The sequence below is a fragment of the Mus caroli genome, unplaced genomic scaffold, assembly GCF_978045245.1.
Source record: "Mus caroli unplaced genomic scaffold, Mus_caroli_1 scaffold_2, whole genome shotgun sequence".
Lineage (NCBI taxonomy): Eukaryota > Metazoa > Chordata > Mammalia > Rodentia > Muridae > Mus > Mus caroli.
The window spans coordinates 36,010,489-36,038,187 of record NW_028227257.1 but is presented as its reverse complement, the minus strand read 5'-3'; the positions used below and the strand labels follow the sequence as shown (position 1 = coordinate 36,038,187).

At 42.3% G+C, this 27,699-nt stretch overlaps 1 protein-coding gene across 1 annotated transcript; it reads left to right on the top strand.

The window, feature by feature from the left end:
- Positions 1-27,699, top strand: Dstn (destrin, actin depolymerizing factor). Its single transcript, XM_021149767.3, has 4 exons — positions 1-295; positions 22,747-23,054; positions 24,301-24,377; positions 26,502-27,699. The coding sequence occupies exons 1-4, from the start codon at positions 293-295 to the stop codon at positions 26,609-26,611; spliced, it is 498 nt and encodes a 165-aa protein (XP_021005426.1). The 5' UTR covers positions 1-292; the 3' UTR covers positions 26,612-27,699.

The following is a 27,699-nucleotide window of genomic DNA, read 5'->3' as shown; positions in this document are numbered from 1 at the left end:
GGGGAACCCATGCACTCCCCTTAACTGGAGCGGGGTTTCCAGTTGTCTGGAGACTATTGGGACTCCTGGGTGGAGCCTGTCTGGGGAGGCCGGCCTGTTGCGTAGCAACGGTGGGCGGAGCGAGGGGCGCGCGCAGCCGCAGTCTGGCTGGAACGGGTGCCCGCCCTTAATAAGCTCGAGCTGCGGCGTCCGCCCTGCGCCTCCTCTCCTGCTTTTGCTACCCCGAGGACGAAGGTGCACAGAGTTTGCCGTCAGGCTCCTAGCTCTCCTCCCGAAGTCCGCCCCAGCGAACATGGTGAGTGATCCTCGGGCGTGCGCTAAGGGAGGGGTCGGTTCCAAGGTAGCTCCCGGGCGGCATCTTGCCCACCGCTCCAGGCCGCCGCCCGGGATCCTCTTCGGCCCGGCCTCGCTGCCTTCGATCCCGAAGTCGGTAGATCCCCGGGATGGGCTGCCGAACCTGAGACCGTCCGTGTGGGCGCGGTTTTCTCCAAGGCCAGCTCGGTGACCCGTGAGCTTTTCCAGCCCTTTCTACTGAGAAGGAAAAGAAGGATTTTATTGAACACTCTAGAGGGCGGAGTAATTGCTAGTGAGCGTGATTAAGAACCGGGTGGCCTTGCCGTGGCTTTGTTTGTCGTATCTGGCAATCAGCTTCAGTGGCACTCTCGTTGGGCTTGTCAAGCTTGGCAGTGGCTCTTTTAACCCTTCCCTGCCGGGTCCATTCATCCATGCTAGAAATTTGCCTTTACCTGAGAACAAGGCTTTACCACAACTTTGGGTGCAAGTCCTGGACAGGATGTTGTTGCCTTTCTGATACAAATTTAAAAACTTTCAGAAAGCCCGTGTAATTATTACTCCAGCCCTTTAAAAAGAGAAACATTCGTTGTATTGAGATGGTAGAGATTTTGCTTAATTTACAAACTTCTCTACCTCTAAAGTATTACTCAAATCGGTTGTAAAACAGTATCTCAACTGGGCGATCAGGTGGAACATTTTGTCACTGTAGTCTGCACATTGTTACCATTTTTGGTCAATGATTTGCTGGCAAGGCCTTGCCTCACTGCTAGAAATACTATCCTGTTGCTACATCTGTGCGCCGGGAAACAGTTGGTACCCACTTATCTGTCTACAGAGTGTTTTCACTGAATAACAACTTTGGTTTTTTTCTTAGGATATAGCAACTGGCTTGCAGGTGCAGGCTGGCTCATTAGATTAAATGGATAGTTTTCTTGAAAACGGACCATGCTTAGCTGTGCCTTGATATTAAGTCATGTTTGGGTTTAATGCTATGAGCTACAAATCTTTCAGGCCCTGAAGTCTGTTGAACCTCAGCAAGATTTTAAGTGTATGTATATGTTGATTTATAGTAAAGACTAAATCTAAAGGTTTTGAGTGCTGATAAAACTCCTAAATTTGAGCACTCGGTGTGATAAAGTGAACTGGTGTTTGCTCTCCAGTCTTCTTTTAGTTGAGAATGCAAAAGTATTTAAAATAGGGCCAAACATTCTAAACGTGTAAAAGCTTGGCTTTAAAGCTTAACTTTTTGTTCGGTGTACATTCAAATAAAATGAAAATAGAGTCTGTTGGATCTCCTGGTACTTGGGGGAGACAAAAATAAAAACTAAAGGTGGGTTCATTCTTACATCCAAGTACTGATATATTTATTATGGTCTGAGGACTTGGGTACGGGAGTGCCACGGTGCTTTGCTGAGCCAGTTTTCCTTTCACTGTGGGTTCTGGGAATTGAACTTAGGTTGTCAGACTTGCCTGGCAAGTGCTTTCACCTGCTGAGCCAGTTCCCCAGTTCGCCAGTTCTGGATATGTTTTAAGAATGAAGAATTTAGAACACAGACTTTACTATGTTTGGTTTTATAAGCACAGAAGATCTCTATTCAGTCCAGCTATTAGAGAATGGGGGGTGGGACGAAGGGAGAGATTGAGAGATTTTCCTTTATTATCTCAGAATCTAGCACTTTCTGTATTTGAAACCTTTTTACATTTGATAGTAGGCTGCTGAGGCAGGATCTTATTCTGTAATTCAGAACCACACGGAACTCACTGTGAAGCCCAAGCTGGACTTGAACTTGAGGCGATGCAGGTGCTAGGATTATGGGTGTCAAGACCTACACTGGTTTTGTATTTTTATATTTGAGTTGGGGCCTTGGTATAGGCCAGAGTGGCCTGGCATTCTCCTCTCTCAGACTCCTGAGTACTACGTTTAGTTACCCCCTCCCCCCTTTCCTCTTTTTGGGATGGTAATGGGAAGATTAAAGTTTAACTACTTATGGGCTTGTTTTAAATTAGAAGAATTACTTCCCGGTACTCATTATGTCTTCTAGAAGCAGTTGGAATAAAGGAAATTGAAATTAGAAAAATGAGATGTCATGTTTTCAAATGTCTCACTACAAAATAATCACAATAAATGTTTCTATAAAAGCCCCTTTCCACAGGAGGGAAGTGTATCTTCTGTTTGCACATGGCAAACAAAATTTCTGTGTGTGTACTGGGTGTGTCAGCTTCCTCATATGTGCAAAGATGACCAGCCCGCTATAAAATTCCTAGGCGTATTTGCTCAGTTCTACTGGGTACAGCTTGGCACATCGCAGGTAGATTTGGCTCGTCTTTTCTTTAACCAAGGAATGCATTTGCAGCATAGTTTTATGGCCCTCTGGAAAGTAAGGCTGTCGTTTTGCCTTGAACTAGAGTTAAGGCATATGCCTTAATCTAACCATTCACTTAACATAGATGGGACTCTGCTCCGACAAACTGAGCTAACTGACCTGGACTGGATTACTACTGTACTCTACTACTTGGTAATTAGGAAAAAATACTTTTAACAATTCAGCTAAATAGGTTGGGCATACTTTGCTTTTTGAGACAGGGTTTCTCTGTGTAGCCCTGGCCATCCTGGAACTTAATCTGTAGACCATGCTGCCTTCAAACTCAGCCCTACCTGCCTCTGCCTCCCAAATGCTGGGATTAAAGGCATGGACCACCACGTTCTTTGTGGCCCTTTTACCATGAAAAAGGAGATTGTAGAGCAGCCATTCTTGAGACTGCTTTTGGATGGTAAAACCCTTTTGAGGGGTGGTAGTTTGCATATCAGATAGTTACTTTGCAGTTTGTAACAGTAGCAAAATTACAGTTTTGAAGTATCAACCAAAATAATGTTATGGTGGTGGAATGTCATAACCTGAGGAACTGTGTTAAAGGAAGCATTAGGAAGGCTGAGAACCTCTGCCTGAAGGGATCCAGACTGCCTGCAAATCACTTTTCCTTCTTTTACATCAATCTTTAAAATTAGTAATTTTGAAGAGTTAAGTAGTAAAGTATATAGGATAATGATCCCTTTTATCAAAAAAAAAAAAGTTGACAGTTTTGGGTGTTATCACCGAAGCTGAATGTCCATCCTCTACCTGGTTAGTCTTTTCCTTCCCTTAAGAGGGTCACACTCTCGCATCAAAGATCTTACAGCATTGGCTCATTAAAGGAAACGATTTCGTTCAGGATGTTGCAAATTCAAAGAAGTTTCATATGGAGAAACTTCTCTAAGAAAAAGAATGAGAACCTTGGCGGATAACCCAGGGAGTCCTGAGGGAGGACATGAAAAAGTACAGTGGGCCTTTCCTGCCCTCTTTCCTTCTTGTTTTTGTAATTGAAATGGGCTCTCTGCTAACCCAGACTAGCCTCAGACCTATAGATATGTGCCTGCCTCTTCCTGTGATCTCTTTCCCAGAACACAGAATGGAGGTGGATTTCTCAGCCACCAGTGCTTTCCAGAGGGTTCAGGTCCAGTTCTCCGTCGTCACCTAAAGGTGATAGATTTTATTCTTTGGTACTGTTAGGCTTTTTTTTTTTTTTTTTTTTTTTTTGGTAATTTCTTTATGTGTGTGGATGCTTTACCTACCTGTAAGTCTGTGTACCGTGTGTGTGTGTGTGTGTGTGTGTGTGTGTGTGTGTGGTGCCCGTGGAGGTCAGAAGAGGGCATCAGATCCCTTAGAACTGGATGGTTGTGAGTTCCCGTGTGGAATTGACCTCAGGCTCTCTGCAAAGAGCAGTAAGTGCTCTTAACTGCTGACTGGGCCGTCTCTTCAGCCCCTTCACGTTCCATGCTTTGATTGTACATGCATGCATTCTTAATTCATGCTGCACTAATGTGTTACATTTTATATGATATATATATATGTATATATGTATATATACACACACATATATATATCATATATATCATATATATGCTGTACTTGCTTAGCCCCTTTCAGCTTTTAAAAAATCTTGTGTTCTTGGGGCTGGTGAGATGGCTCAGTGGGTAAGAGCACCCGACTTATCTTCCAAAGGTCCGGAGTTCAAATCCCAGCAACCACATGGTGGCTCACAACCATCTGTGACGGGATCTGACGCCCTCTTCTGGTGTGTCTTAAGACAGCTACAGTGTACTCACATATAATAAATAAATAAATAAATAAATAAATAAATAAATAAATAAATAAATCTTGTATTCTTTTGGGGAGGGTGTTGATTTTTATTACATTTACTTAATTTGGGGGTGAGGAAGGGGGGCTTGAGACAGTGTGTCTCTGCATAGCTAGCCCTGGCTGTCCTGGAACTCACTCTGTAGACAAGACTGGCCTCGAACTCAGAGATCCACCACCACCACCCGGCTTACATTACTTACTTCACTGTGTTCCTACCCAAGCTTGCAGAGATCTACTTGTAGCAGTCAGAGATCAACTGGGTGGAGTTGGTTCTCTCCTTCTACCATGTGGGTCCTGAGCAACGAACTTCGGTCCTCAGATTTGGTGGGCATATGCCTTTACTCTGAGCCACTTTAGCAGCCCAGGGTGCTGGATTGAACTACTGAATATTTATTATTCTACTGTAAAACTGTACATGTTTATTCGCCCCTCTATTACTGGACATTTTAACATTTCTCCAGTTGGTTTATCTGTTTAAACTTTTCACCATAGTTGATTTAACATTATTATGTATTCTTTGTCTTGTTCCTGTTTGTGTGTCTCTTGGTATAAACACACAGACTCTTATATGCATTCTCTGTTCTGCTGGTATGTCTGACTTGGTGTTGTATCTATAACCTTTTGGTGGCTTGAATAAGAGATTGCCCCTCATGAGCTCATGTGTTTGAACACTTGATCCCCAGCTGGTAGAAATAACTGGCACAACCTCTTTATATTTCTTTTTACCTTACATGAGCCTTAAGTCTCTTGCCTATCTGATGTATAGAAGATGGTTTCTATGTTTGACTAGGGTGTGTGTGTGCGTGTACTTTTTTTTTTTTAATTGAGGCTGGGCATAGACCCTAAAAGCCTCATCACATGATGCTAGGTAAGCAAGGTAACCAGCATGCTCCACATCAGATAGGCAGCAGCTTTTATATATATGATACACCTGTGAACCTGACTTCATCCGAGCTGTACAATCTAGTACTGACCAAAAAAAAAAAAAAATTCAACCTGAATATGGTTGTCACTGCTGGATTCTAACACTGTGGACTAGTAATTCTTCCATGTTGTGTCTTTCTAGACATCTTTTTTTAAAGATTTATTTATTTATGTGAGTACACTGTCACTGTCTTCAGACACAGATTGGCTGTGAGCCATCATGTGGTTCCTGGGAATTGAACTCAGGACCTCTGGAAGAACAGCAGTCAGTGCTCTTAACCGCTGAGCCATCTCGCCAGCCCCCTTTCCAGGCATCTTAAACTGCTAAATCACAGAAGACAAATGCGCCTTTTATTTCCCCTGCCATTTTCAGCTTCTGGTCAGAATAGTTCTTTCTTAGCCAGGGGCTACAGAGATTAGTCTCCTCTATTCTATACCTGTCTCTTCATCCTGGGAAGTTCAGTTAGCCAGATACAGGTCAGTAATGAAGAGCACTTGCTGTGCTGACAGAGGACCCAGGTTCAGTTCCCAGTACCCTCATTGGGTGGCACACAGCCACCCTATATAACTCCAATTCCAAAGAACCGCAGGCCCTGGTCTGCTCTGAGTGATTCAGCCTGTTCTTAGTGTACAGTTTGCTGATTGTATGTGCAAACCGCAGAACACAAAACATGGGATTATTACTGCCACAGGCCTCTTCCCCTTCGGATTGTTCATGAAAGCTTATTGAAAGGCTGGTATCCCACACTAGGATTTCGTGTGCTTCCGTATGCTCTTTGTCATGCTCTTACAGTGACAGCTTCTCACTTAGAATTACGCTTCTGAACTCGTACCTTTTTTTTTTTTCTGACCGTAACATTTTGCTGTGAAAGGTGTAGAGTTAGAAACCTATTATCAGGTTTATTCAACCCAGCAATCCTTTGAACAAATGTAGTTAGATGCATCGGATCCCGTTGAATTCAGCTTTTAATCTCTAGTGATTCGTAACTCTAATACCAAACTAATCTCTTAGTGGCTGACATTGCCACTAGACATGCTTACATGTTGCTAACCTGATTATTTAATTTTCTGTGTTATCTTAAGATTTAAAAATTACATTTTAATAATGTTAAAAACAACAAAAACAATTTAAGTGTCTAGTTGAAATGAAGGTATGTAAGAGTCTAGCCCTCCACTACTACAGTCAGACATAAAAGAGCGCCTGAGAAATGGAGATTTCACTCCTAGCACAGCACCTATGTTGGTGACAGTGACTGACCTTTGGATCTCACTGAAGGAAGACGATTCTTTCAAGATTTGTATATTATGTTATAGGCCGTGCCTCTTTTAACCTTATCACAGAAAAAGAAAAAAATGAGTTTTCAATGATTGTTCTTCTGTTGGCTTATTGATGTAATTATCATTTAATTTTAATAAAATACAATTGCTAGCATTCTCAAATGGTTATATAGCTGACACACAGATAAGATTGAGCTTGTTGCTTCTGGGCAGATCATAAAGTCATTGAGCTTTCAGAAATTCTCAAGTTGTGAAATTTTGTTACAGAAATGTATATACATTTAAATTTTTTTCTCATTGCTCCTTAAAAAAAGGAAAACAACAAAGGTGAAAATTTAAACCACTATAATTCCTCATCTGTGGCACTGAATACCAGCCCAGAACCTTGCCTATGCCTGCAGTCACTCTACTAAGCCATCCCTAGCCCTATTAAAATACTGTGTCAGATTTGACTGATAGAAAATAAAATAATAAGTTTTACATATTTTAATTTTTGGAAATTCTGTATATATTTTACACTAAAGCACATCTCAGGCTTTGGTGTTGTGTACCTGTTAGCCTAGCATTCTGGGGGCAGGGGCAGGGGCAGTCTTGAGTTCTCAGCCAGTTTGGAACTTAAGCATCTAAGGTTTTTTGTTTTTTGGTTTTTTGTTTCTTTTTTTTTGGTTTTTCAAGACAGAGTTTCTCTGTGTAGCTCTGGCTGTCCTGGAACTCACTCTGTAGACCAGGCTGGCCTCGAACTCAGAAATCCGCCTGCCTCTGCCTCCCGAGTGCTGGGATTAAAGGTGTGCGCCACCACACCCGGCAAGCATCTAAGTATTAATAGGGGATATTGGACTTGTATTTAGCTACCACGACAGTAGTTTAAAAAGTAGTTTCTCATACCTACTTTTAGTTGTCCTTAGTAATTATTAGCAATGAAATTTAGAATTTTAAAATTGTTAATTAAAATAAAATAAACTTTAAAAATACAATTTTGTAACCACATTTAAGTGAGTCACTAAACTGTATATGGTTAGTGGTGGTCTTTTTGGAACAGCCATATACACTATGAACTGGTTTATTCAGTTTGTGCTGGGAAGTTAGCCTGAATACTGACACTTTGCTTTTCGGTGCACTTCTGGACATGTCTAAGAGTTAGTGAAGAATGTCCATTTCTGTTTATTATTTGTGTGTATGTGTATATCTGCGCCTGTGTGAGTTTATGTGTACCACATGCATGCAGAAGCATCCAATGACCAAAAGAGAATGTTGGATCCCTCAAAGTGGAGGGACAGACAGTTAAAAGCCACCATGAGGGTTCAGCCCAAGAGCTTACAGTAAGGAAGCACTCTTTATTGACGACCCATCTCTCCAGACAGTTTCTTTTATAATACTCACCGGACTGTACCATTCTTATAGTCATATCAATTCAGTCCCTTTCTTACAGCTCACAGAGATGTTATGGAACGATACTGGTTATCAATTTGACAGGAAAGTTCCTATAGAGATGAAATATTTTATTTTTTGTCTTTCTAGACAGAGTTTCTCTGTGTAGCCCTGGCTGTCCTGGAACTCACTCTGTAGACCAGGCTGGCCTCTAACTCAGAAATCTGCCTGCCTCTGCCTCCCAAGTACTGGGATTAAAGGCATGCGCCACTACTGCCCGGCTGAAATATTTTAATTTTTATACCCCTGTTCTCACTTTTTAAAAATGCCATGGAAATTGAGGTTTAAACACTAAAACAGTTGAATAGCACCTGACCTTTATATTCACACTATAATTCCATTGGAGTCTTTTCATGAAAATCCTTAGAGATAGATGAAGCAATATTGCAGTGGTAAGAGTCCAAATGACTCTGGCATACAGACACTCTGCTTTTGTGACATGAGATTGGGTAATATTTACTTATTAGACATCGTGAACCATAGAAAAAAAAGCTGAAAGGCCTAACTTATGAAAGAACAAGGTAGCTTACAGGTGTTACCCACCTGTCAGACGTTGTATTACCTTGTCTCATGCCATCCTTAGCAAATCTGTTACCTACCACCTCTGTTGAGCCAAGCTGCCAAGTGCTTAGAAGTGTGTGTTTGGAGTCTGGTTTGTCTCTTTCTTTATGGCCTTAGGTTAGTTGCTGTTTTGTTCCTCAGCTTCATAGAAAAAGCCAAAACTACTTACTTAATTTGAAAAAAAAAAAAAAAAAAAAAAGGATTTCTGCCTAGCTGGGCCCAGGCAAGCTAATGCTTCTTGTTGAGAGATTCAGCTACATGAAGAGAGTTTCCGGCAGGAGGACTCATCAAACGACCTTGAGAAGAGATGACCTTGGTCTGGGCCTGGACAGAAAGGCATGTCTGGCTAAAATTCTGCAGACAAAGGAGAAAAATTAGTATGTCAGCTTTTGTTGTTGTGAAAAACTAGCAGAGTTTAGTAGTTTAAAGGAAGAAAGTTCTATTCTGGCTAATGGTATGTGTCCATGATGGCCTGGCTCCATGGCATTAGACCTTGGCAGGACAAAAGCGTCATGATGGAAACGTACAGTGGGTTAAGTGCCCTGCCCACAGCTGCCAGAAGCAGAGATCAAAGTGAAACGGCGGCTGTCTGACCTGTTTCCTCCCGCTGATCCTCATCTGGGCCATTGAACTACGCGTCGATAGACAATGCCTTGAGTTTCTCAGCTCTTCAAATTCTCACTCCTGCCCCAGCGATTTCACTGCTGGTTCAGTTAATGGTCCGCACGATAGCACTGGCTCATCTAAGTTTCTTACTTAAAGAAATGTCATCTGTGCTCAAACTTCTGTGCATCCACATCATTTCTTCAAATAGAGTCTGATTTGTGAAATTACCAACTCAAAGTAACTTTGAGTGTTCTATACAGCAGAAACAACAGGGTGAATTGATAACCCGAATAACAGGAAAGAGTCCTTGCCAGGTATTCATCCAGCAGGGAGTAGTGTCCAGAATATGTTAACCCAGGAGCAAAATCCCAAATGATCTGCTTTAAAAGGAGAAATGATGTCAGGTGTGGTGGCACACATCCATAGTTCCCTCATTTGGGATGCTAAGAAGGAAGATTGTGAGTTCCAGGCAGGTCTGAAAAAGTGGAGTAGTGATGTCAGATACAGTGAAGACCTCAGTCGATTTCACACCTCGGTTTTTGAATAGTGTCGTGATAACTACGGGAGTTTACCAGACATCTCTTTTTTAGGCTGATTTGATTTCCTTTGCATGTCTAACTAGTGGGACACTAGATTGTGGGAGTTCTATCTTTAGTGCTCTGAGAAACTTCCATGTTAATTTCCACAATGCTGTCTAAGTTCACGTTACTACCAGTGATATGTGACAGTTCACCTTTTTCTGTGTCCTTGCCAGCATGGATAGATTTCGATTCTTGATGGTGGCCTTCAACAGGAATGTGACAGATGGTACTTGGTTATGGTTTGCTTTGCATTTCCCTTCTGACTAATACCATTTTTTAATAGAATTGGTCATTTACCCTTTGAGAAAGGGTAACAACCTTCTCTCCCTCCCCCCTTTAAGTCAGATTACTGTTATTTTTCTGTTGGGTCTCTTATTTCTTCTGGATAGTCATACTCATTCATCCCTTGTTGGTTGAATGGTTTATTAATATTTTTTTCCTACTCTGCAGGTTGTCTATTCTCTCTTGTATTGTTTGTTGTACAGAAACTAATTGGTTTGATTTACCTGTTTGCCCATTTGCCTGTTTCTCTATTTTGTTGCCTGTGCAGGCCAGAAGAGGGCATCAGATCTCATTCTACATGGTTGTGAGCCACCATGTGGTCGCTGGGAATTGAACTCAGGACCTCTGGAAGAGCAGCCAGTGTAACCACTGAGCCGTCTCTCCAGCCCTTGACTTGATTTATCTGTGATGGGAGATAGGGTCTAGTTTGTGCGTTGTGTGTGAGGTGCCCAGCACCATGCATACAGACTGCCCTTGCTCTAATGTGGTATTGGGTGCTTTTGTCGTGATGGCGCAGGTTCTCAAGCTGTTCTGTTAGTCTGAATGTGTGTGCTTCTATGCTAGCACCGTGCTATTTTGTTTATTTTCTCTAGGTAGTATGTTTTGAGATGTGAGTTATTATGATGCTTCTGGTCTTTTATTTTTGCTAAAATACTTTTTTTTTACAAAACAATTTTTTATTACATATTTTCTTCATTTACATTTCAAATGCTATCCCGAAAGTCCCCTATAACCTCCCCCCCCCCCCCCCCCCCGTCCTGCTCGCTGCTTCCTGGCCTTGGCATTCCCCTGTACTGGGGCATATAATCTTTGCAAGACCAAGGGCCTCTCTTCCCAATGATGGCTGACTAGGCCATCCTCTGCTACATATGCAGCTAGAGACACAGCTCTGGGGGGTACTGGGGTACTGGTCAGTTCACTCCCTTGGCTAGATGTGGGTCTAAGGGGTTTAGCTTTGTTTTTGCTTTTTAATAGTGTAGTGCTAAGGCTCTGGAAAGGTTGATGGACACCTTAGGTATCTCTGAGTTTCATTTCCCAGTCTCTTGTAAGGGTTTTTTGTTGCTGTTGTTGTTTTTGTTTTGGCAGTGGGGATTGCTTTCTTGATTTTTCTTTTTCTTTTTTTTTTTGTTCACTAGCTCACTGTCGGTATATAAAAATGCTGCTGCCTTTGTATATTGATCTTCGTATCTTGAAACCGAATTCACGTACCAGTTTTATCAGTCTGAGAGTCAGACTTCATATAGAGAATCTGGTTGCTGCACACAGACTATGCTTGCCTCCTCTCCTGTTTGGTTATCCTTTGCTTCTTTCTCTTGCCACGCTACTCTGGGTAAGATGTCACATTCAGGCAAAATGCCTGTCCCTGCCTTATCCTTGACTTTACAGGGAATCATTTCTGTCTTTTAAATATTAGGAAATCCATGAAACATTCTCCCTACTTGGTAAAACTAGCAGACACCTTTGCTTAAGTAGTGTCTTTAAATGTTTTCACCAGGATCAAATGGGCCTGTAGAAACAACTTAAATCACACAAATTTTTAAATGTGTTTTGTAGAATATTGATTTTTTTTTTAGTTATGCTCTTGAATGTTGATTAGTGTATACATTCATATCTCTTATGTAGCATTGATCTTGAATCTATGTGAAATATAATGCTCACATTTTAGGCAGTTTTTTTTTTTAAAAATACATATGTACAAGCTTAAAGACAAATACTATGTAACTTTTATTGGTTAAGTAATCATGTAGTTGGCAGCGTCACAGTTCTAGCTGCGGATGGAGGCTGTGATGGTTTGTATATCCTTGGACCAGGGAGTGGCACCATTTGGAGGTGTAGCCTTGTTAGAATAGGTGTGACCTGGTTGGAATAGGTGTGTCACTGTGGGTATGGGCTTAAGACTCTCACCCCGGTTGCCTGGAAGTCAGTTTTCCACTAGCAGCCTTTGGATGAAGACGTAGAACTCTCAGCTCTGCCTTCACCATGATAGCCTGGATGCTGCCATGCTCCCACCTTGATGATAATGGACTGAACCTCTGAACCTGTAAGCCAGCCCCAATTAAATGTTGTTTTTTATAAGATTTGCCTTAGTCATGGTGTCTGTTCACAGCAGTAAAACCCTAACTAAGACAGAGGATTGATAAAGATATGTAGGGTAGAGTACAGCGATAGAGATACTAACAGACAGGGAACGTAGGCATGTGATAGAATGCCTGCTTAGCATGTACAAAGTCTTGGGTCTGGTGCTAGCAAGGCATAAGTACATCAAAAGTACCCACTAAGAGCTCATACTCTTTCAGGGAGATGTCAAGAGCAGAAGTCAAGCAACAGATAGTTAGGGCAGTATTAGATAGATAATGCTATAAGAATAGAAGTAACTATAGACTTCATCAGCACATCGAGAAGCAGGTGCAGGTTTAGGTGAGAGCTGATAACTGAAAGGACAAATTGTACTTGGGGATTGTGCTGGTTTAATAAAGTGCCAGTTATAGATTCTTCTTCAAGATCATGACTTCACTAGCACTGAATTAGCTGAGTTCCCAGTACCAGGTGTGGTTTCTCTCTTGTTCAGTGGGTTTAGGTCCAATTAGAGAGCTGGTGGTATGCATACCACTGGTGCACTCTTAGGGTTATCCTGCCATTGTGTTTGTTGCTGTGGTTCATAGGTGTTACAGCTGTGTAGGACTGTCGGTGCCTCCCCTGCTTTCATGACGGCTTCTAGTCACCTCCAGCTCAGGGGCATGGACCCTGTTTCTGAAATGCATGGCACTTCAGCAGTAAGGGACAGCCAAGGACAACAGCGATAGGTTGTATGTTTTAGGAGCCTTTTAGACAGCCCTGGCCATCAACTCATGTCTTGTTCTGGGTGGGGGTTTTGTTAAGTAGTGTTTGGAGGGAGCATCGTCAGCTCAGGTGTAAAAAGTTCACTAAAACTATGTGTATATATTTATATTAAGTTCATTTAAAACATTAACTCTCACTCATCTTTTTATTGAGCATTTTTTGCCCCCTCCCCCGCCCCCAGACTGGGGTTCTCTGTGTAGCTCTGGCTGTCCTAGAACTCACTTTGTAGACCAGGCTGGCCTCAAACTCAGAAGTCTGCCTGCCTCTGCCTCCCAAGTGCTGGAATTAAAGGCGTGCACCACCACGCCCAGCTTTCTTTGCTGTTTTTTAAAAGAGATGTGTGTGTGTGTGTGTGTGTGTGTGTGTGTGTGTGTGTGTGCGTGTGTACTGCATGTGAGCAGGTGCTTTTAAAAGAGATGTGTGTGTGTGTGTGCGCGCGCACGTGTGTGTACTGCATGTGAGCAGGTGCTCGTGGAAGTGGAAGAGGGTGAGAGGATTCCCTGAAGCTGGGTTCCAGGTGTTTGTGAGCCACCCTGTGTGGGTCCTGGGAACTGAACTTGTGTCGTCTGCAAGAGGCCTATTAAACTTTAAACTATTAAAAACATCTTAGCTCCATGCTAGTGATTTATTTTCCTTCCTTCCTTCCTTCTTTCCTTCGGTGTGTGCACACATTTACCTGTCATGGGACACACATGGAGGATAGAGGACAGCTTAGCTTGCAGATACTCATTCTCTTCTCCCACCATGTGAATTCCATGAAGTGAACTCAGGTGGTCAGTCAGACTCAGTGGCCAGCTCCTTTACCTGTCGGGCAGTCGTGGTGGTTCCTTTCTTTGCTATTCAACCACCTAGTATTTAATTAATTAATTAATTTTTGTGGTGTGCCGAGCATTAGGTTTCACTGTGGCACTTTCAAACACACTTTACTCACCTTGCTCTTCCCTTCCATCGTGTCTCCAGACTTGGTTCCCTTCCACCACCAGCAGCCTCCTTTCTGCTTTCATTTCACATGTGTTCGGTGCCCCGCCCCTCCTCAACACTTTCTCCCTTTTATTATCCCACTTTTAATTTCATGCATATATATGGACATTAAATGCTAACATTCATATATGAGCCAGAACAGGCAATATTGTTTTTGGAGGTCAGGGTACCTCACCTAATAGTTTCTAGATCTATTTTCTTGCAAATTTTATAATTTTATTTTTCATGGCAAGATAAAATTCCATTGTATACATATCATACTTTGAATGTCTGTTTATCAGTTAATGACACCACTAAATATTCATGAGAAGAAAGAGATGGTACTTACCAGATGCTAAGTTTTGTTTTAGTTCACTGTTCTTGTGAACCGGAAACAAAGAAGGATTCTGTGTTTGAGCAGATGGTCTGTTCTCGTTACTGCCCTGCCTTTTGCCCCTCACAGTGTGCTTAGTAAACTCATCTTGCTTTATCTATAACTAAGTGAATTCCTGTTTCAGATGCAAGTTTTAACTTGTCCGATAACCAAAGGCTTTACTGAGAACTGGCAACCTGGTTTACTAAAGAGTTGAAGAAGCTCTAACTGGATCTTCTAGATAATCATAGTAGTAATTAGTGTGCACTTATTAAATGGCGTTGCTAGGCACTGCATTCCAGGGCTTGGTGTGGTGGTTCCACCCATCCTTTTGAGCTACCAGTGCAGGATGAGCAGCCCTGACTCACCTGGGAGATGCTGCAGGAGGATGCTGCTGCTCTTTTGCAGAGAAAGATGTAACGTGAAGCATTTCCAGTTCCAGTCTTAGGAGACAAGTGTAGCCAACTCTCTCTCTCTCTCTCTCTCTCTCTCTCTCTCTCTCTCTCTCTCTCTCTCTCTCCCTCCCTCCCTCCCTCCCTCCCTCCCTCAAGTTATTTGTGATCTGGGCCAAGTGTGTTTCACGATCTCCATAGACTTTTCTAGTTCTTACTTCACTTCTTTCCCAGTCAGTAGTCAGTGCTTCTTCTGTAAGGGGTAAAATATATAAAGGCTTTGCTTAGATAAGTTGAACCATTTTGCATGAAACTTTGACTTTTTATTGCTCTGAGTTTTCTAAAACAAACACATGTACTTTTAATAAACAGTGGCAGGGGTTGGTGGTTCAACCTATAATCCCAGTACTTTTCTTCTTGCTGAAGAAAGATAATTATGAATTTGATGCTAGCCTGTACTATGTAATGAAACCCTGTTTCAAAAATAAATATTAGAGCTATACAGAAAAACCCTGTCTCAAAGAAAGAAAGAAAGAAAGAAAGAAAGAAAGAAAGAAAGAAAGAACATTAGCAGTTTGTTTACCTCAAGATTGCTTCCTTGCCCTCAGAAATGGTTAGTTGTTACAAATATATTTAATATCATCTTTGCCTTAGATGTATTATTAATTTTTTGCATAGTATAATAGCAAGTTCCAAGTGATGTGAGTCATAACAAAAGCAGTGTGTTGTTTCCCAGGACTGAGGGTCGTGTAACACACTTTGTAAATTTGCCCACCTGTCTGGAGAGCTGGAGAGTTCGCCCTGCCCCTTACCTGTTGTAGCACTCGGAGTGGGCCCTTGTCTGCTGTGCAGTGGTGGGTGAGGGGAAGCTTGTAAGGTGGGGGATGCATACAAAGGGATGAGGAGGTGAGTGCAATTGGGGTGCTGATATGAAATTCACAAAAAAGTAATACAAAGTTAAATAAAAAATTGCCCCAAACATTTTAATGTTGAGCCAGTTTTATGTGCTTCTTGTTAAATTTATTAAAATCAAATTAGCATTTTTTTCATTATTATGTATTTCCAGTATTTTAGCCCACAGTGATGGCTACCACATTTGACAGTAGCAAAGAAATGCTGGCATGGCTACTATTGGCACACATTTCCCTAAAACAGCTGGAGTAGGGATGCTGTTATTTAGGGTCCTACGTTACTGTAGCCTGGAGTCTGCCTTCTTCATTATGCTCACTATTCTCCTCAGTAGGATGACTAACTGGAGTGATCACAATACTCTCTAGAGTATGAACTCTGGAATTCCAAAGTCAAGGGTCAGGGAGGTGGTGTGTGTGTGTGTGTGTTCTAAAGGGAATCACTAATTTCCCCCATTCTTCCCATTTAATTCCCAAATTTCTGTTGTGGTCTTGATTGAATTATGGTCTTTTCTAATTGTCTCCTACTAGTAGAGCCATAGTAGGGGGCAGAGTTAGAGGGCTCAGCCCTCAGTCAGCTCTGGAGCCCTGTAGCTGAAGTGCATCATCTGTACAGCTGGGAGGCATCAGCCTTTTGTAGCTAGCGACCCAGCTGTTACTTACTCCTGTCTCTGCTGATCCTGTGCAAGGCCTGGTGTAAAGAAAGGGAATCATGGGCCCAGTTTGAAACTCCCCGGTGCCTTCAAGAAGCTGGTAGAAAAGGAACCACTGACTGTTTTCTGTTAGTTTGTTTATTTGCCATTGTGTGTCTGCTGTGCAATAGTTCCAGTTTTCAGATATTGTAAACTCTTAGAAAAACTGGGTTTTAGAAATGAATACTTTTTTTTTTTTTTTTTTTTTTTTGGTTTTTCGAGACAGTGTTTCTCTGTATAGCCCTGGCTGTCCTCTGCCTCCCAAGTGTTGGGATTATAGGCGTGCGCCACCACCACTCGGCCCTACTTTCCTTAAGTAGCTAAATGGTTTTTATTCTGTTTTGTTGTTTTATTTGTTGTTGTTTGATCTTAAATTAGGATTAAAGTGTATGAGTTCTAATGATGGAGCCAAAGGGAGGGTCCTACTTGATTTGGGCAGTATGACATGAACCCTTTTTCTATGTTCTGGTTAGGGGGGCTGCTGCTAGTGACGATAATGTTTAGGATCGGACCGGTTTAGTGGTTGATAAAAATTCTCAAAATTTCATGTCTAAGTTTCAAGGAGTGTCATTCACCCTGTGGCAGAATGGAGAGACTTGCTCTTGCTGGTCGCTCTGCTGCCATTCCCAAGACTGCGTCCGGTGGGTGGCACAGGACACAGTTCTGTGTGTGACTAGAGACTGTTCAGACCGTATGCTGTGTGAAGCTTGATATACTCTCTCAGTTGGTGAGTTTTATAAATATTCTGTCAGAGGAGACGTAAGACAAGCGTATAACGCACTGTGCTTGAGGCAAGGTCAGCAGCAGCTCTCGTGGTGCAGCGGGGAGTGAGTGTGGCTTCTCCAGTGGTTCTCGTGTGGAACTCGGAGAATTTCGGCTGTGAGTGCTATAGCTTTTTAAGGTGGCCAGAGCTCGTGTGGTAGCAGTTTTGCTCTCAGGTTCCTTCCAGCTCAGCAGCAGTACTTGCTGGTTTAGAGGATTTCCAGCAGTCTGCATTGTTTCAACTGTGCAAACTTTAAGTTTAAAATGGAACTGGATTTAACTTCATTTAATAAATTTACAGCTCCTTGACTGTGAACAGTTAAACATCTCAGTCTTAAATTGAGTGCTGGGAAGTGAAGCTGAGAGGAGCGGACCTTTTCCTCTCACACCTTTCCTTGAAGGTACCGGGCAGGCCATGCCTGGCATTGCTTCTGAGGTAAGAGGCTCAGGCTGGGATGGGTAGGCCTGGACAGAGGGCCTTTTTACAAGTTAGAGATGCACAAGCGTGACTCCGCACCATTGCTCCGACCTGTGCAGAGACTCACCCTGATGTCTTAGGATAACAGCCACCCAGGTGAGTCCTCACAGTAGACTGCCAAGGCAAGCCACCTTCTTCTGTGTGCCCGGTTTGTGTGGTTTGGTTTAAGAAGTTGTGAAGGCGCCAGTAGTTTGTGCCAGGTGTTTGTGGCACAAATCCTTGGACTTGGGCCACTGGTGTTTGTAAAGGACTCTTCTCGATTATTTCGTTATAACTTGCAGTTGAAGGGGTGAATATGGGGTGTGGGGGGGGGAGTAAATACAGCAGTAACTCATATATTAAACATTTTATCAAATTTTGGGGGCTAAATGTTAGCAATAGTCAGATCCTGTGCACATTAAAGTCAAATCTGACCTCCCAGTTATTAAGAAAATCAGTCAATTAAGAAAAAATTATTTAAGGTATCATTACTTAGTCTCTTTTCCACCTCACTTATACTTTTTACTTGGTTTCTAATTCAGCCATCAGGATAAAAGGTGTCAGAGTTGCTGAGGGCAGGAGGCATGCTGGCAGTGGAGGAGCAGCGGGGAGAGGCAGTGGGGAGCTTGGGCAGTGAGGCCAGGCTTCTGAGAGCTGCTCTGTGCTTTCTCTGTCTGCTTGCCCAAAGGGTTTGTCTTTGACTATATAAAAATAAGCATGAAGGGTCCAGGCAACAGTTAATTTGTTCATATCTTCCATATTGCTGCTGTTTAAAGTCCATCTAGACATACTGAGCCTAGGTATAGCAATTAAAAAATACATTTAGCTGGATCTAACATAGATTCTGCCTGCTGGGTTTCTTACTATTTTCACAGGCAAAGTACAGAATTATGTACCAGTCCTGAGGAGCCATACTGTAGTCAGTCTCTAGAACACTGCAGTGGACGTTTAGGAGAGAGAGGAACCTTTCTCCTGACTACCATTGGCATGCCCACCACCCCCAGCTTCGTCCCTGACTTGAGTCCAGGGATTGTCAGGGAGCTTGCTGCTGAGTCCTGTTGGCACCCACAGCTGCCTCAGTACCGCTGCCACTGCCAGGGAAACCCTGTTCCCTCATCTTGACTTGGAATTAGCATAGCTGATGCCCTTCCATAGCACACTCTGCTCCTGTCCTTTTATGTGGAAATCTCTGCTGTGCTCATCTGAGTTGGTTTTTAAACTAACCAATGCCACCAAACTCCTGAACCTGCCTGCTGGTGGAGGAGACCCTGGCCACTGATCCCTCGTGCGCGCAGTGCTGTTATCTAGCATGGCCGGCGTACTCTACTGGCTGGTCTGTCCGTCCTCTGGTCTCCTTTTGTAGTCGGTTTCCACCCTGATGCCTGGCCCTCCCTGTCTTGGACCCATCCTGACATTTCCCCTTCACATCTGTCTTTGGATTTGGTTTTCTACCTCACTGTGGCAGTTGATAGTTTGTTAATATGGATGTTTCAAAATCTTCTCCCGCACTGTCTCCAGGGGCCATTTCCTCAAGCACGGGTGTTTAGAAATAACGCTTCTCACCGGAAACCAGCAGAGGCAGCCTTTCTGCTAGAACAGGTCCACTCTGCCCAGGTTAGAGCCAGCCACGCACAACTGCAGAATCGTGTTTTACTTTCTTTTCAGTTACAGGTCACGACCGATTCCTAAGTCAGTTTCAAGTTGCATTTGAGAGACTTAAATACTTTAGATATATTCAGGTATTGGTTGAATAAATGAATACAGTGCTTCCAGTGTTGCCTTCTAAGAATTGGGCAAGCACTAAATGGTGACTATTAAGAAAAACACATGAAGTTAGAAAGTAAACTTAATGGGAGGCTGGGGGAGGGGTGGATTGATTCAAACATCATAGGGATGATTTATTTATTTTTAAATTTACTTATTTTATTACCTATATGAGTGCTATATCTGTGTGTACACCTGCATGCCAGAAGAGGGCATCAGATCTCATTACAGATGGTTGTGAGCCACTATGTGGTTGCTGGGGATTGAAGAGCAGACAGAGTGCTGCTCTTAACCGCTGAGGCATCTCTTCAGCCCTGAATGATAAATTTTAAATAGAACATTTTAAAAAGAAAGACTTGGTTGTTGGTTAAAAAATACTTACATAGGGCTGGAGAGATTGCTCAGTGGTTAAGAGCACTGACTGCTCTTCCAAAGGTCCTGAGTTCAATTCCCAGCAACCACATGATGGCTCACCACCATCTGTATTGTGATTGACAGCTTCTTCTGGTGTGTCTGAAGACAACTCATAAACAGTGTACTCATAAGCAGAAAATAAATAAATCTTTATAAAATACTTAGATAATCTTTAAAATCTTTAAAAAATACTTAGATATCAACATTATTCTGGACTAGAGAGGAATTGAAGTGTTTCTAGTTTTTCCTTGGTAATATTATTTGAACTTTTTTTCCCATTTCTTACAAGGATCAGAAAATACTGCTAAAGCACTAAAAGGTTTAAATTTGATTTTTTTAAAAAAAATGTAATAAGCATACACAGGTAATAAGAATATGAGTATAGCAATATTGAAGTTTTTGTTAGTTTTCTATCTACTGTTAATTTTCTGACTGCCACTGTATTAAAATATGCTGCTATTCATTTACAGTAATAGCATCTATATGAAAACTGTGGATTTGGTTAGCAGGATTTGAGGAGATTGAGAAGATGTGGACTAGATAGCCAGGATTGGAGTGGATGTAGCACTCTTAACAATCAATGATTGGATGCCAAATTACCTTAGAAACCTATACTAGGTTCCCACTATATCTCAGTCCCCTACATGCTTGCAGGCATCTTTTTCTCTTGTCTTTCTGTGACTGAGTCTCACTAATGTCACCCAGGCTGGGCTTGAACTGGTGATCTTCCCGCCTTAGCCATCAAACTGCTTCATTGGATATAGGTGAACACTAGCTTCTTGAATGTGTGCTTAAATAGCAGTTTGCTGCAGAGCATTTATTTCCATCACCCCCAAAAGAAAATTACCACTTAGCAGTCAGTCCCTTTCCAGTTCTCTGGGCCCTGGAAACCACTGGTCTACTTACAGATTTGCCTTGGGGACATTTTATATAAATAGAATCATGTTGTGTGCCGTCCTTTCTCTTTGGCTTTTTAATTTTTTTCTGAATGTGATGTTTTCTGAGGTTCATTTATGTTGTAGCATGTCAGTTCCTCATTTTTGCTTTATTGTGTGGCTGTAGTGCATTTAAAATCTCTTCACTTAATGGACTTTGAGGTAGTTTCCAGTTTGCATCTGTGTGAATAATGGCTCTGTGAACATTTGTGTATGGTTGTTTATATGGGGATATTTTTATTTTCTATGTATACAAAGAACTGTATCTGGTGACTCCATGTTTAGCTCTTTGAAAATTGCTCAAGTGGTTGAGTTTGCAATTTTGTTGCTGCAATGTGAGGTTACAGCTTGTCCACACTAACATTTGTTCATGGATAACGTGTGTGTGTGTGTGGGGGGGGGGATGCCTGCGTGTGTGTGTGTGTGTGTGTGTGTGTGTATTTGTGTGTGTGTGTGGGGGGGGGTGTTTTGCTAGACTGGCTGGTCTGCAAACCTCTCAGTTTTTCAAGGCAGGGTTTCTTTGCATAGCCCTGGCTGTCCTGGTACTTAATCTGTAGACCAGGCTGGCCTTGAACTCACAGAGATCTGCCTGCCTGTGCTTCTGGTTCTTTTTGTTGTTGTTATTGTTACTGAGTTGAGAAGATTCTTCATATATTCTGAGTAAAAATTTCTTAGTGATTTGAAAATCTCATTCTGTAAGGCTTTCTTCACTTTTTAAATGCACTTTTTTTGGCTCTTATATAACTTGGTGTTATTTTGAGTATCGGTAATTTTATGTTATTAAGTCTTTTAAGCTTGTAATCTTTGCTTTAGAAAAGTACAGACTGATGTATATTGGAGTTAGTGTCTATGTACAGGTAGTTGGACAGTAGAAGACAGAAAGATTAAAAACTGCTTTAAGATCTTTTGGCATCAAAAACTTGTTTAAACCCCTCATCCAGAATAATAACTAATATCATGACAGGATTATTTTTCTGGCTAGTATAATCCCAAATTAAACTGTTAGCCTTCATTATTAACAGTAAAATTTTTATTTATTCTAATCTCAATCTATAATTTATAAAAGAAATATGCCTATGTGTGTGTGGCGGGGGTAGGGGAGGGTAAGAGGTGGAGGCCAGAGGTCATCCTTAGATGATGTTTCTCAGAAACTGTCCCTCTTGTTTTTGAGACAAGGTCTCTCACTTAGGGCTTATGGATTAGTTCTGGCTGGCAGGCCACAGCCCCAGGAGATAGGTGGTTGATGGTTGCTGTCTTCTAGGTGGTTGGGAGTAGGAGTGCAGTACTGTGCCCAGCTTTTGCTGTGGTGTTTGGGATCAAACGCAAGTCCTTATGGCTTGCATAGACTGCACTGTACTTCCTAAGCTTTCCCCGCATGGTGAGTTAAATTTAAAGACAAGCAATTAATGTTACTGAATACTGAGCAGGGCTTTGAAATACTTACATAATGTTTTGGTTTTTGTTTTGTTTTGTTTTTTGAGAGCGAGAGCGAAAGAAAGAAAGAGATGTTATAGGGCTGGAATTTTCCCAGCCAAGAAACTGAAACCATCTGTTCTGCTTCATGTAAAAGTTTTCAAGGTATTATTAATATACAGACTAGGAAGGTGATCTCGGCTAAGGCTCTAAGAATCCTGTGAGGAAAACATAATTCAGGGCTAGGCTCATTCAGTAGAGTACTTGCCCAGCATGCGTGAAGCCTTGGATTCAATCTCAAACATAGCATTAAACAAGCACAGTGTCTGCCAGACACTGTAATCTCAGCACGTGAGAGGTGGGGAGAGGAAGATGAGAGACTTAAACTATGTCACACTTGACTACACAGTCATTGACAACCAGCCTGGGCTCCATGAGACCTTATTCTAAAGAGACAGATGGGGTCAGGGACCTTGATACCACCCAGCTGCTTAAGGAGCCCTTTGGAGATTTTAGGAGGAGGGGCGGTTGCAGTCATTTCCCCACATAATTAATGGTGGGCATGGCTTACAAGCGTGTGTTAGTCGGGAGTCAGTAATGCTCACACTCCTAAGATTTTAAGTCTATGCCAATCTGTAGCCAAAATGCAGTGTTTTATATTTGAAATTAGAAGAGTTGTAAGCCCTTTTGCTTCTCATTGTAGGCCTCAGGAGTTCAGGTTGCGGATGAAGTATGTCGCATCTTCTACGACATGAAAGTTCGGAAATGCTCCACACCAGAAGAAATCAAGAAAAGAAAGAAGGCTGTCATTTTCTGTCTCAGTGCAGACAAAAAGTGCATAGTCGTTGAAGAAGGCAAAGAGATCTTGGTGGGAGATGTTGGCGCCACCATAACTGATCCTTTCAAGCATTTTGTTGGAATGCTTCCTGAAAAAGATTGTCGCTATGCTTTGTATGACGCCAGCTTTGAGACCAAGGAGTCCAGGAAAGAAGAGCTGATGTTCTTCCTGTGGTGAGCATAGGATATGGAGCCGCTAGAGAACTGAGAGCCAGTCTCCTACTGCCCACTCGTGGGGAACCAGTTTAGGGATCAGAATGGTATTGGCAATGTTGGGGGTTGAGCCCAGGACCATACATGTATTAGGTACGGGCTCCAGCACTGTATCTCCAGACCCCGCAAAAAAAATTTGTGTTGAAGCTACTCATATTCACTGTCAAAATGTTTACAGTCTTCATAAAGTCTAAGCCGTCTTGAGTTTAGCTACATTGTCTTCTTGAAAGGATGCCACTTTAGGTAGTTTATTTTGTGGACTCTTAGAAGATAATGCTTCTAAATCAGAATTCCCTGATTCTCCGCAATGTTCCGGCTGTAAAGCAGGCCCTCTTCACCATGTCGTGCTGTGCACTAGCACGCTCTGCTGGGTCCACGCTCCTCACTTAAGCACTTGTCATCTGTTTCTTTTCAGGACGTTGATGTCATTCCTCCTTCACTGTGGTCCTACTATGTCTGTAGTATCTAGTTAGTTCCCCCCAACCTGCATAGGGATACTTCATTTTTAATTTAAATTTCAATTAGTTAAAAAGATAACATCTATATTTTGAGACAGGGTCTCCTTGTATAGCCCAGGCTGGTCTGGAACTCAACAGTAGCCCTTTCTAGTGCTGGAAGTACAGGCATGGTCTGCCTTTGTTTAGTTGAATGAGTATCTGTATTTCCAATGTGTAGCCACATATGACTGACAGAAACAGCATTTTCACTGTTGCAAAAGAGTCAGCGGAACAGTGTTTTCTTTTTTCTTTTTCTTTTTTTTTTTTAAGATTTATTTGTTTATTATATATAAGTCCACTGCAGCTGTCTTCAGACATCTCAGAAGAGGGTGTCAGATCTCATTACTAATGGTTGTGAGCCACCATGTGGTTGCTGGGATTTGAACTCGGGACCTTAACCGCTGAGCCATCTCTCCAGACCATGAACAGTGTTTGCTAGTGAGCATTTTAAGATGATTTACGTGGCCTTTTCTGGTTATTCTAGTCTTGAAATATTTGACATTAAGCCTTAGACAAAAGTCTTTCATTCCAGCATTTGGGAGGGAAAGGTACCTTTTTCCCACTGTGGTTATTGTATGTGACCATTTATGACATGAGAAGTAGAAAACTTAGATTCTGAGGCCTGGCTCGTCTCCACTGGAGTGTTTAAGACGATGGAGGGTGTACTTTCTCTACGGCAGCCTTTGTGACTCTGGCATCTTTCTGTCCAGGGCACCAGAACAAGCACCTCTGAAAAGTAAAATGATCTATGCAAGCTCGAAGGATGCCATCAAGAAGAAATTTCCAGGTAGGAGCTAGACTCGTCCGTCTCTGAAGCTTTCATGGGTGCAGTGGGTCCCCAGGGTTGGGACTGGATGTTGTTTCTAAAGCCCACCTAATTATCTTCATAGAGCTTTAGAAGCAAAGGGCAGCAAAGGGAGCATCGTCTGTCTTGGGCAAGTCATGGTATCTGCTGGCCCCGTTCATGACCCTGTCCATTTCCTATTGGCTGTACATCACTGTACAGCTGGTTTTAAACTACTTTTTCACATAACAGGTGGGGATCCGTTGGTTTGTCATTCATTGTTTTTGAATATAGTCAATGACAAAGCTGCAGAAAGGAGATACTCATAGCAGCGGACATTCTTTTGTCTCTAGCTTTACTGTTGAATGGCGTGATTTTAGGTAATTGAGTCCTAAAGGAAAGTACGCTCACCTGAGCTGGCAGGTTGACTTGCGGCTGGGTCCCTGGGGTCCGGATGACGTGGCCTTGGCCAGACTCCAGTCAGAAGACATTGGTATGGTAGAAAGAGCATGGGGGATAAACTCAGGCTTGCACAAGGGCTGAGCTTGCTAACTGCTGTGTGACCTCAGCCAGAGCCTTAACCTCATGGGCCTCGTTCTCTCAGCTCTGGGGCAGGAGGCTTGGTTTGTGTGTCCTGCCACCTCCCCTCCTCTGTGATTGCCAAACAGCTGAGGGAGCAGAGCTTACATGGTTTACCCAGTGTTGGTTTTGTGTGTTTTCTGTGACTGGTTTTTGCATTCCTGGAGTAGAACTGGTTCACCCCAGCTTGTTCTAATGAGTTAAGTAGTCGGCATTCCTGCTTCCTTTCCCAGTCCTCTTCAGTGGGTTCTTTGTTCTTTAGGTTGATTTGGGGGCCCTAGAGTAAGCTCACAAATATCAACTGATAACTTGAAGCTCAGTGACTTCTCAGCTCAGTACTTTGATGAAACCTAAGACTTAAGGGGAATTGCTACATAAGACTTGATTTAGGGATATTAAGTGATAGTCACCATGTCACCTGTCTTGTGGACTCATCGGTGGCTTTCTCAAATTAGTCCAGAGTTGTATAAAAACTGACCTGTGGTGCTTTGAGAAGAGTTTGGAAAGTGATTGTCAAATGGTAGACTAACTGTTCAGCTTTTTAAAACATTCTGTGCAGAGAACCTGCTGCGTGGAAGCCCTTGGGTGAGCTAGTTCTACAGTGTGCCGATAGAATTGTCCTCAGGCCCACCAGTGCCACAGCTTACATGTCCAGTCTTATGTGTGGTGTGAAATGCAACCACAGAACTTGGTTTTCTGCAACACAGTGTTTAAGTTCATGCTTGCATTTTTATTTGTTTATTTATTTATTTAGTTTTTTTTTTTTTTTTTTGAGGCTAGGTTTTTTTGTATAGTCCTGGCTGTCCTGAAATTCTCTCTGTAGACCAGACAGGCCATCCACCTGTCTCTTTCAAGTGCTGGGATTAAAGGTGTTCTCCACCACCGCCCAGCTTCTACTTTATATGTTCATATGAGCATCAGTGTGCAGATTCATTGACAATTGACATGTGAGTGCAGGTGCTCTCAGAGTCCAGGGCACCATAGTCACAGCTGGCTGGTTTGTGTGGTTGGAAGTCATCCTGTGTGTGAGTGCTGGGGACTGATCTCTGGTCCTCTGACAATCATAAGCACGCTTAACCATTCAGCCATGTCTCTAGCCCTGTATTTTTACTTGTTTTAAAAATTAGGAAAAAATTACTGGCCTGCCTTTTTGTTGAAGTACCACCTTAGTAACATGTGTTCACAGACTGAACAATGGGTTGTATCTAGTTACTAGCTCACAAATCCTTCCTCAATGCTTACTTTCCCTTGTACCATTCCCCTGCCTCTTCCTGAACCCCAGTAGTAACTGGTATCCTGGCTTCTGACCGCATACAGTAGCTGGGCTGATTTAGACTTGAACAGATGGAGTCATGTCCACTTGTGTTTCTGGTTGCTTTCAGGCAGCATTACATTTGTTGACGGGGTCAGTATTTTGATGCATGTGCTTATACATGATTTCTTCCCGCAATCGGATACTGTTCTGTAAGACTGTAAATTAGTTTTGGTACCTTAGAGAAATGAATAAGCTGCTGCATAATCCTAAACAGAATTTGTTCTTCTCTCTAGGGATAAAGCATGAGTATCAAGCAAATGGGCCAGAAGACCTCAATCGGACCTGTATTGCTGAAAAGCTAGGTGGCTCCTTAATTGTAGCCTTTGAAGGATCCCCTGTGTAGACCACCAGTCAGTGCCACGAATTGAAAGCTTCCATACTGAACACTATCCTTTCACTATATAAGTAAAGCAAATATATTAGGCCAGGATCTCACTGAGGAATTTGTCTTGTCATCTTTTAGAGTAAACTAAAAATTGTATAGTGTCTGCAAACACTACCCTACCTAAATCCAGCCTCTAAGGTCTCACTGGTGTGGAATTAAACTCTTATTGGCCAAATGCCTGTTTTCATGAGGTGACTTGTAAAAATTTTGTTAAGCTCAGGATTTTTAATAACACAGTTCACAAAACAGCACAAGGCAGTGTGACGAGAACTCCTCATCTTTGCTAACCTCAGCAGTTACTTTGTTTCTTTTGTTTAGAAAAGTGATTGCAATCCGTGTATTTTGACCAAAATTCTCTATTTTTCCTTGACTTAAAATAATGAGACATAATTTTCTTTATAATGTGTACAACACCTAATATACACTAACAGCAGTAAGACTAAGCCAGGCAGTCTTAAAAAATTCTATCAGATGTGTCATGAGACTGTTTCAGACTCATGTCTGCTTAAAATTCACGCTGACCTTGCAGAGCACCAGAGCATGGGGCTGGCATGCAGGAAGCGCCCTGTGTCTGCAGCAGGAGGCTCTGGGCTGGGACACGGCTTAGAGTGACTTTCTGTCTTAGAAATCATGGTATATCCTCAGGAGAATGTTCCGTGTCTCGCAACAACTAATTATATTGCAAATTATTAGGGCTTCATTGTAATCTACTTTATTAATGAAAAATGACAAAGCAGTGTACTGATAAGCCAAGGTGCTTTTGATCTGTAATTTCTTCTCTAAAACTGCTGCATCTGGTACAGTAGGCTGTGGAAGGGTGTTGATTATGTTTCCTATGGGGCCTGGTAGGATGCAAATCCCTAGAGCAGTTTACCAGCTCTGTGTGAAATTGAAGCAGGTACCATGGATGACACAGGACTGCCCAACAGCACTTGGAAATGATTGTTAACATCACAGGCATGGCACCGAACACTGTAGAGATGCACAGTCAGTTGAACTTAGTAGCAGTGCTGGCTTTGTGTAATAAAGGAAGCATTTGTAACTTA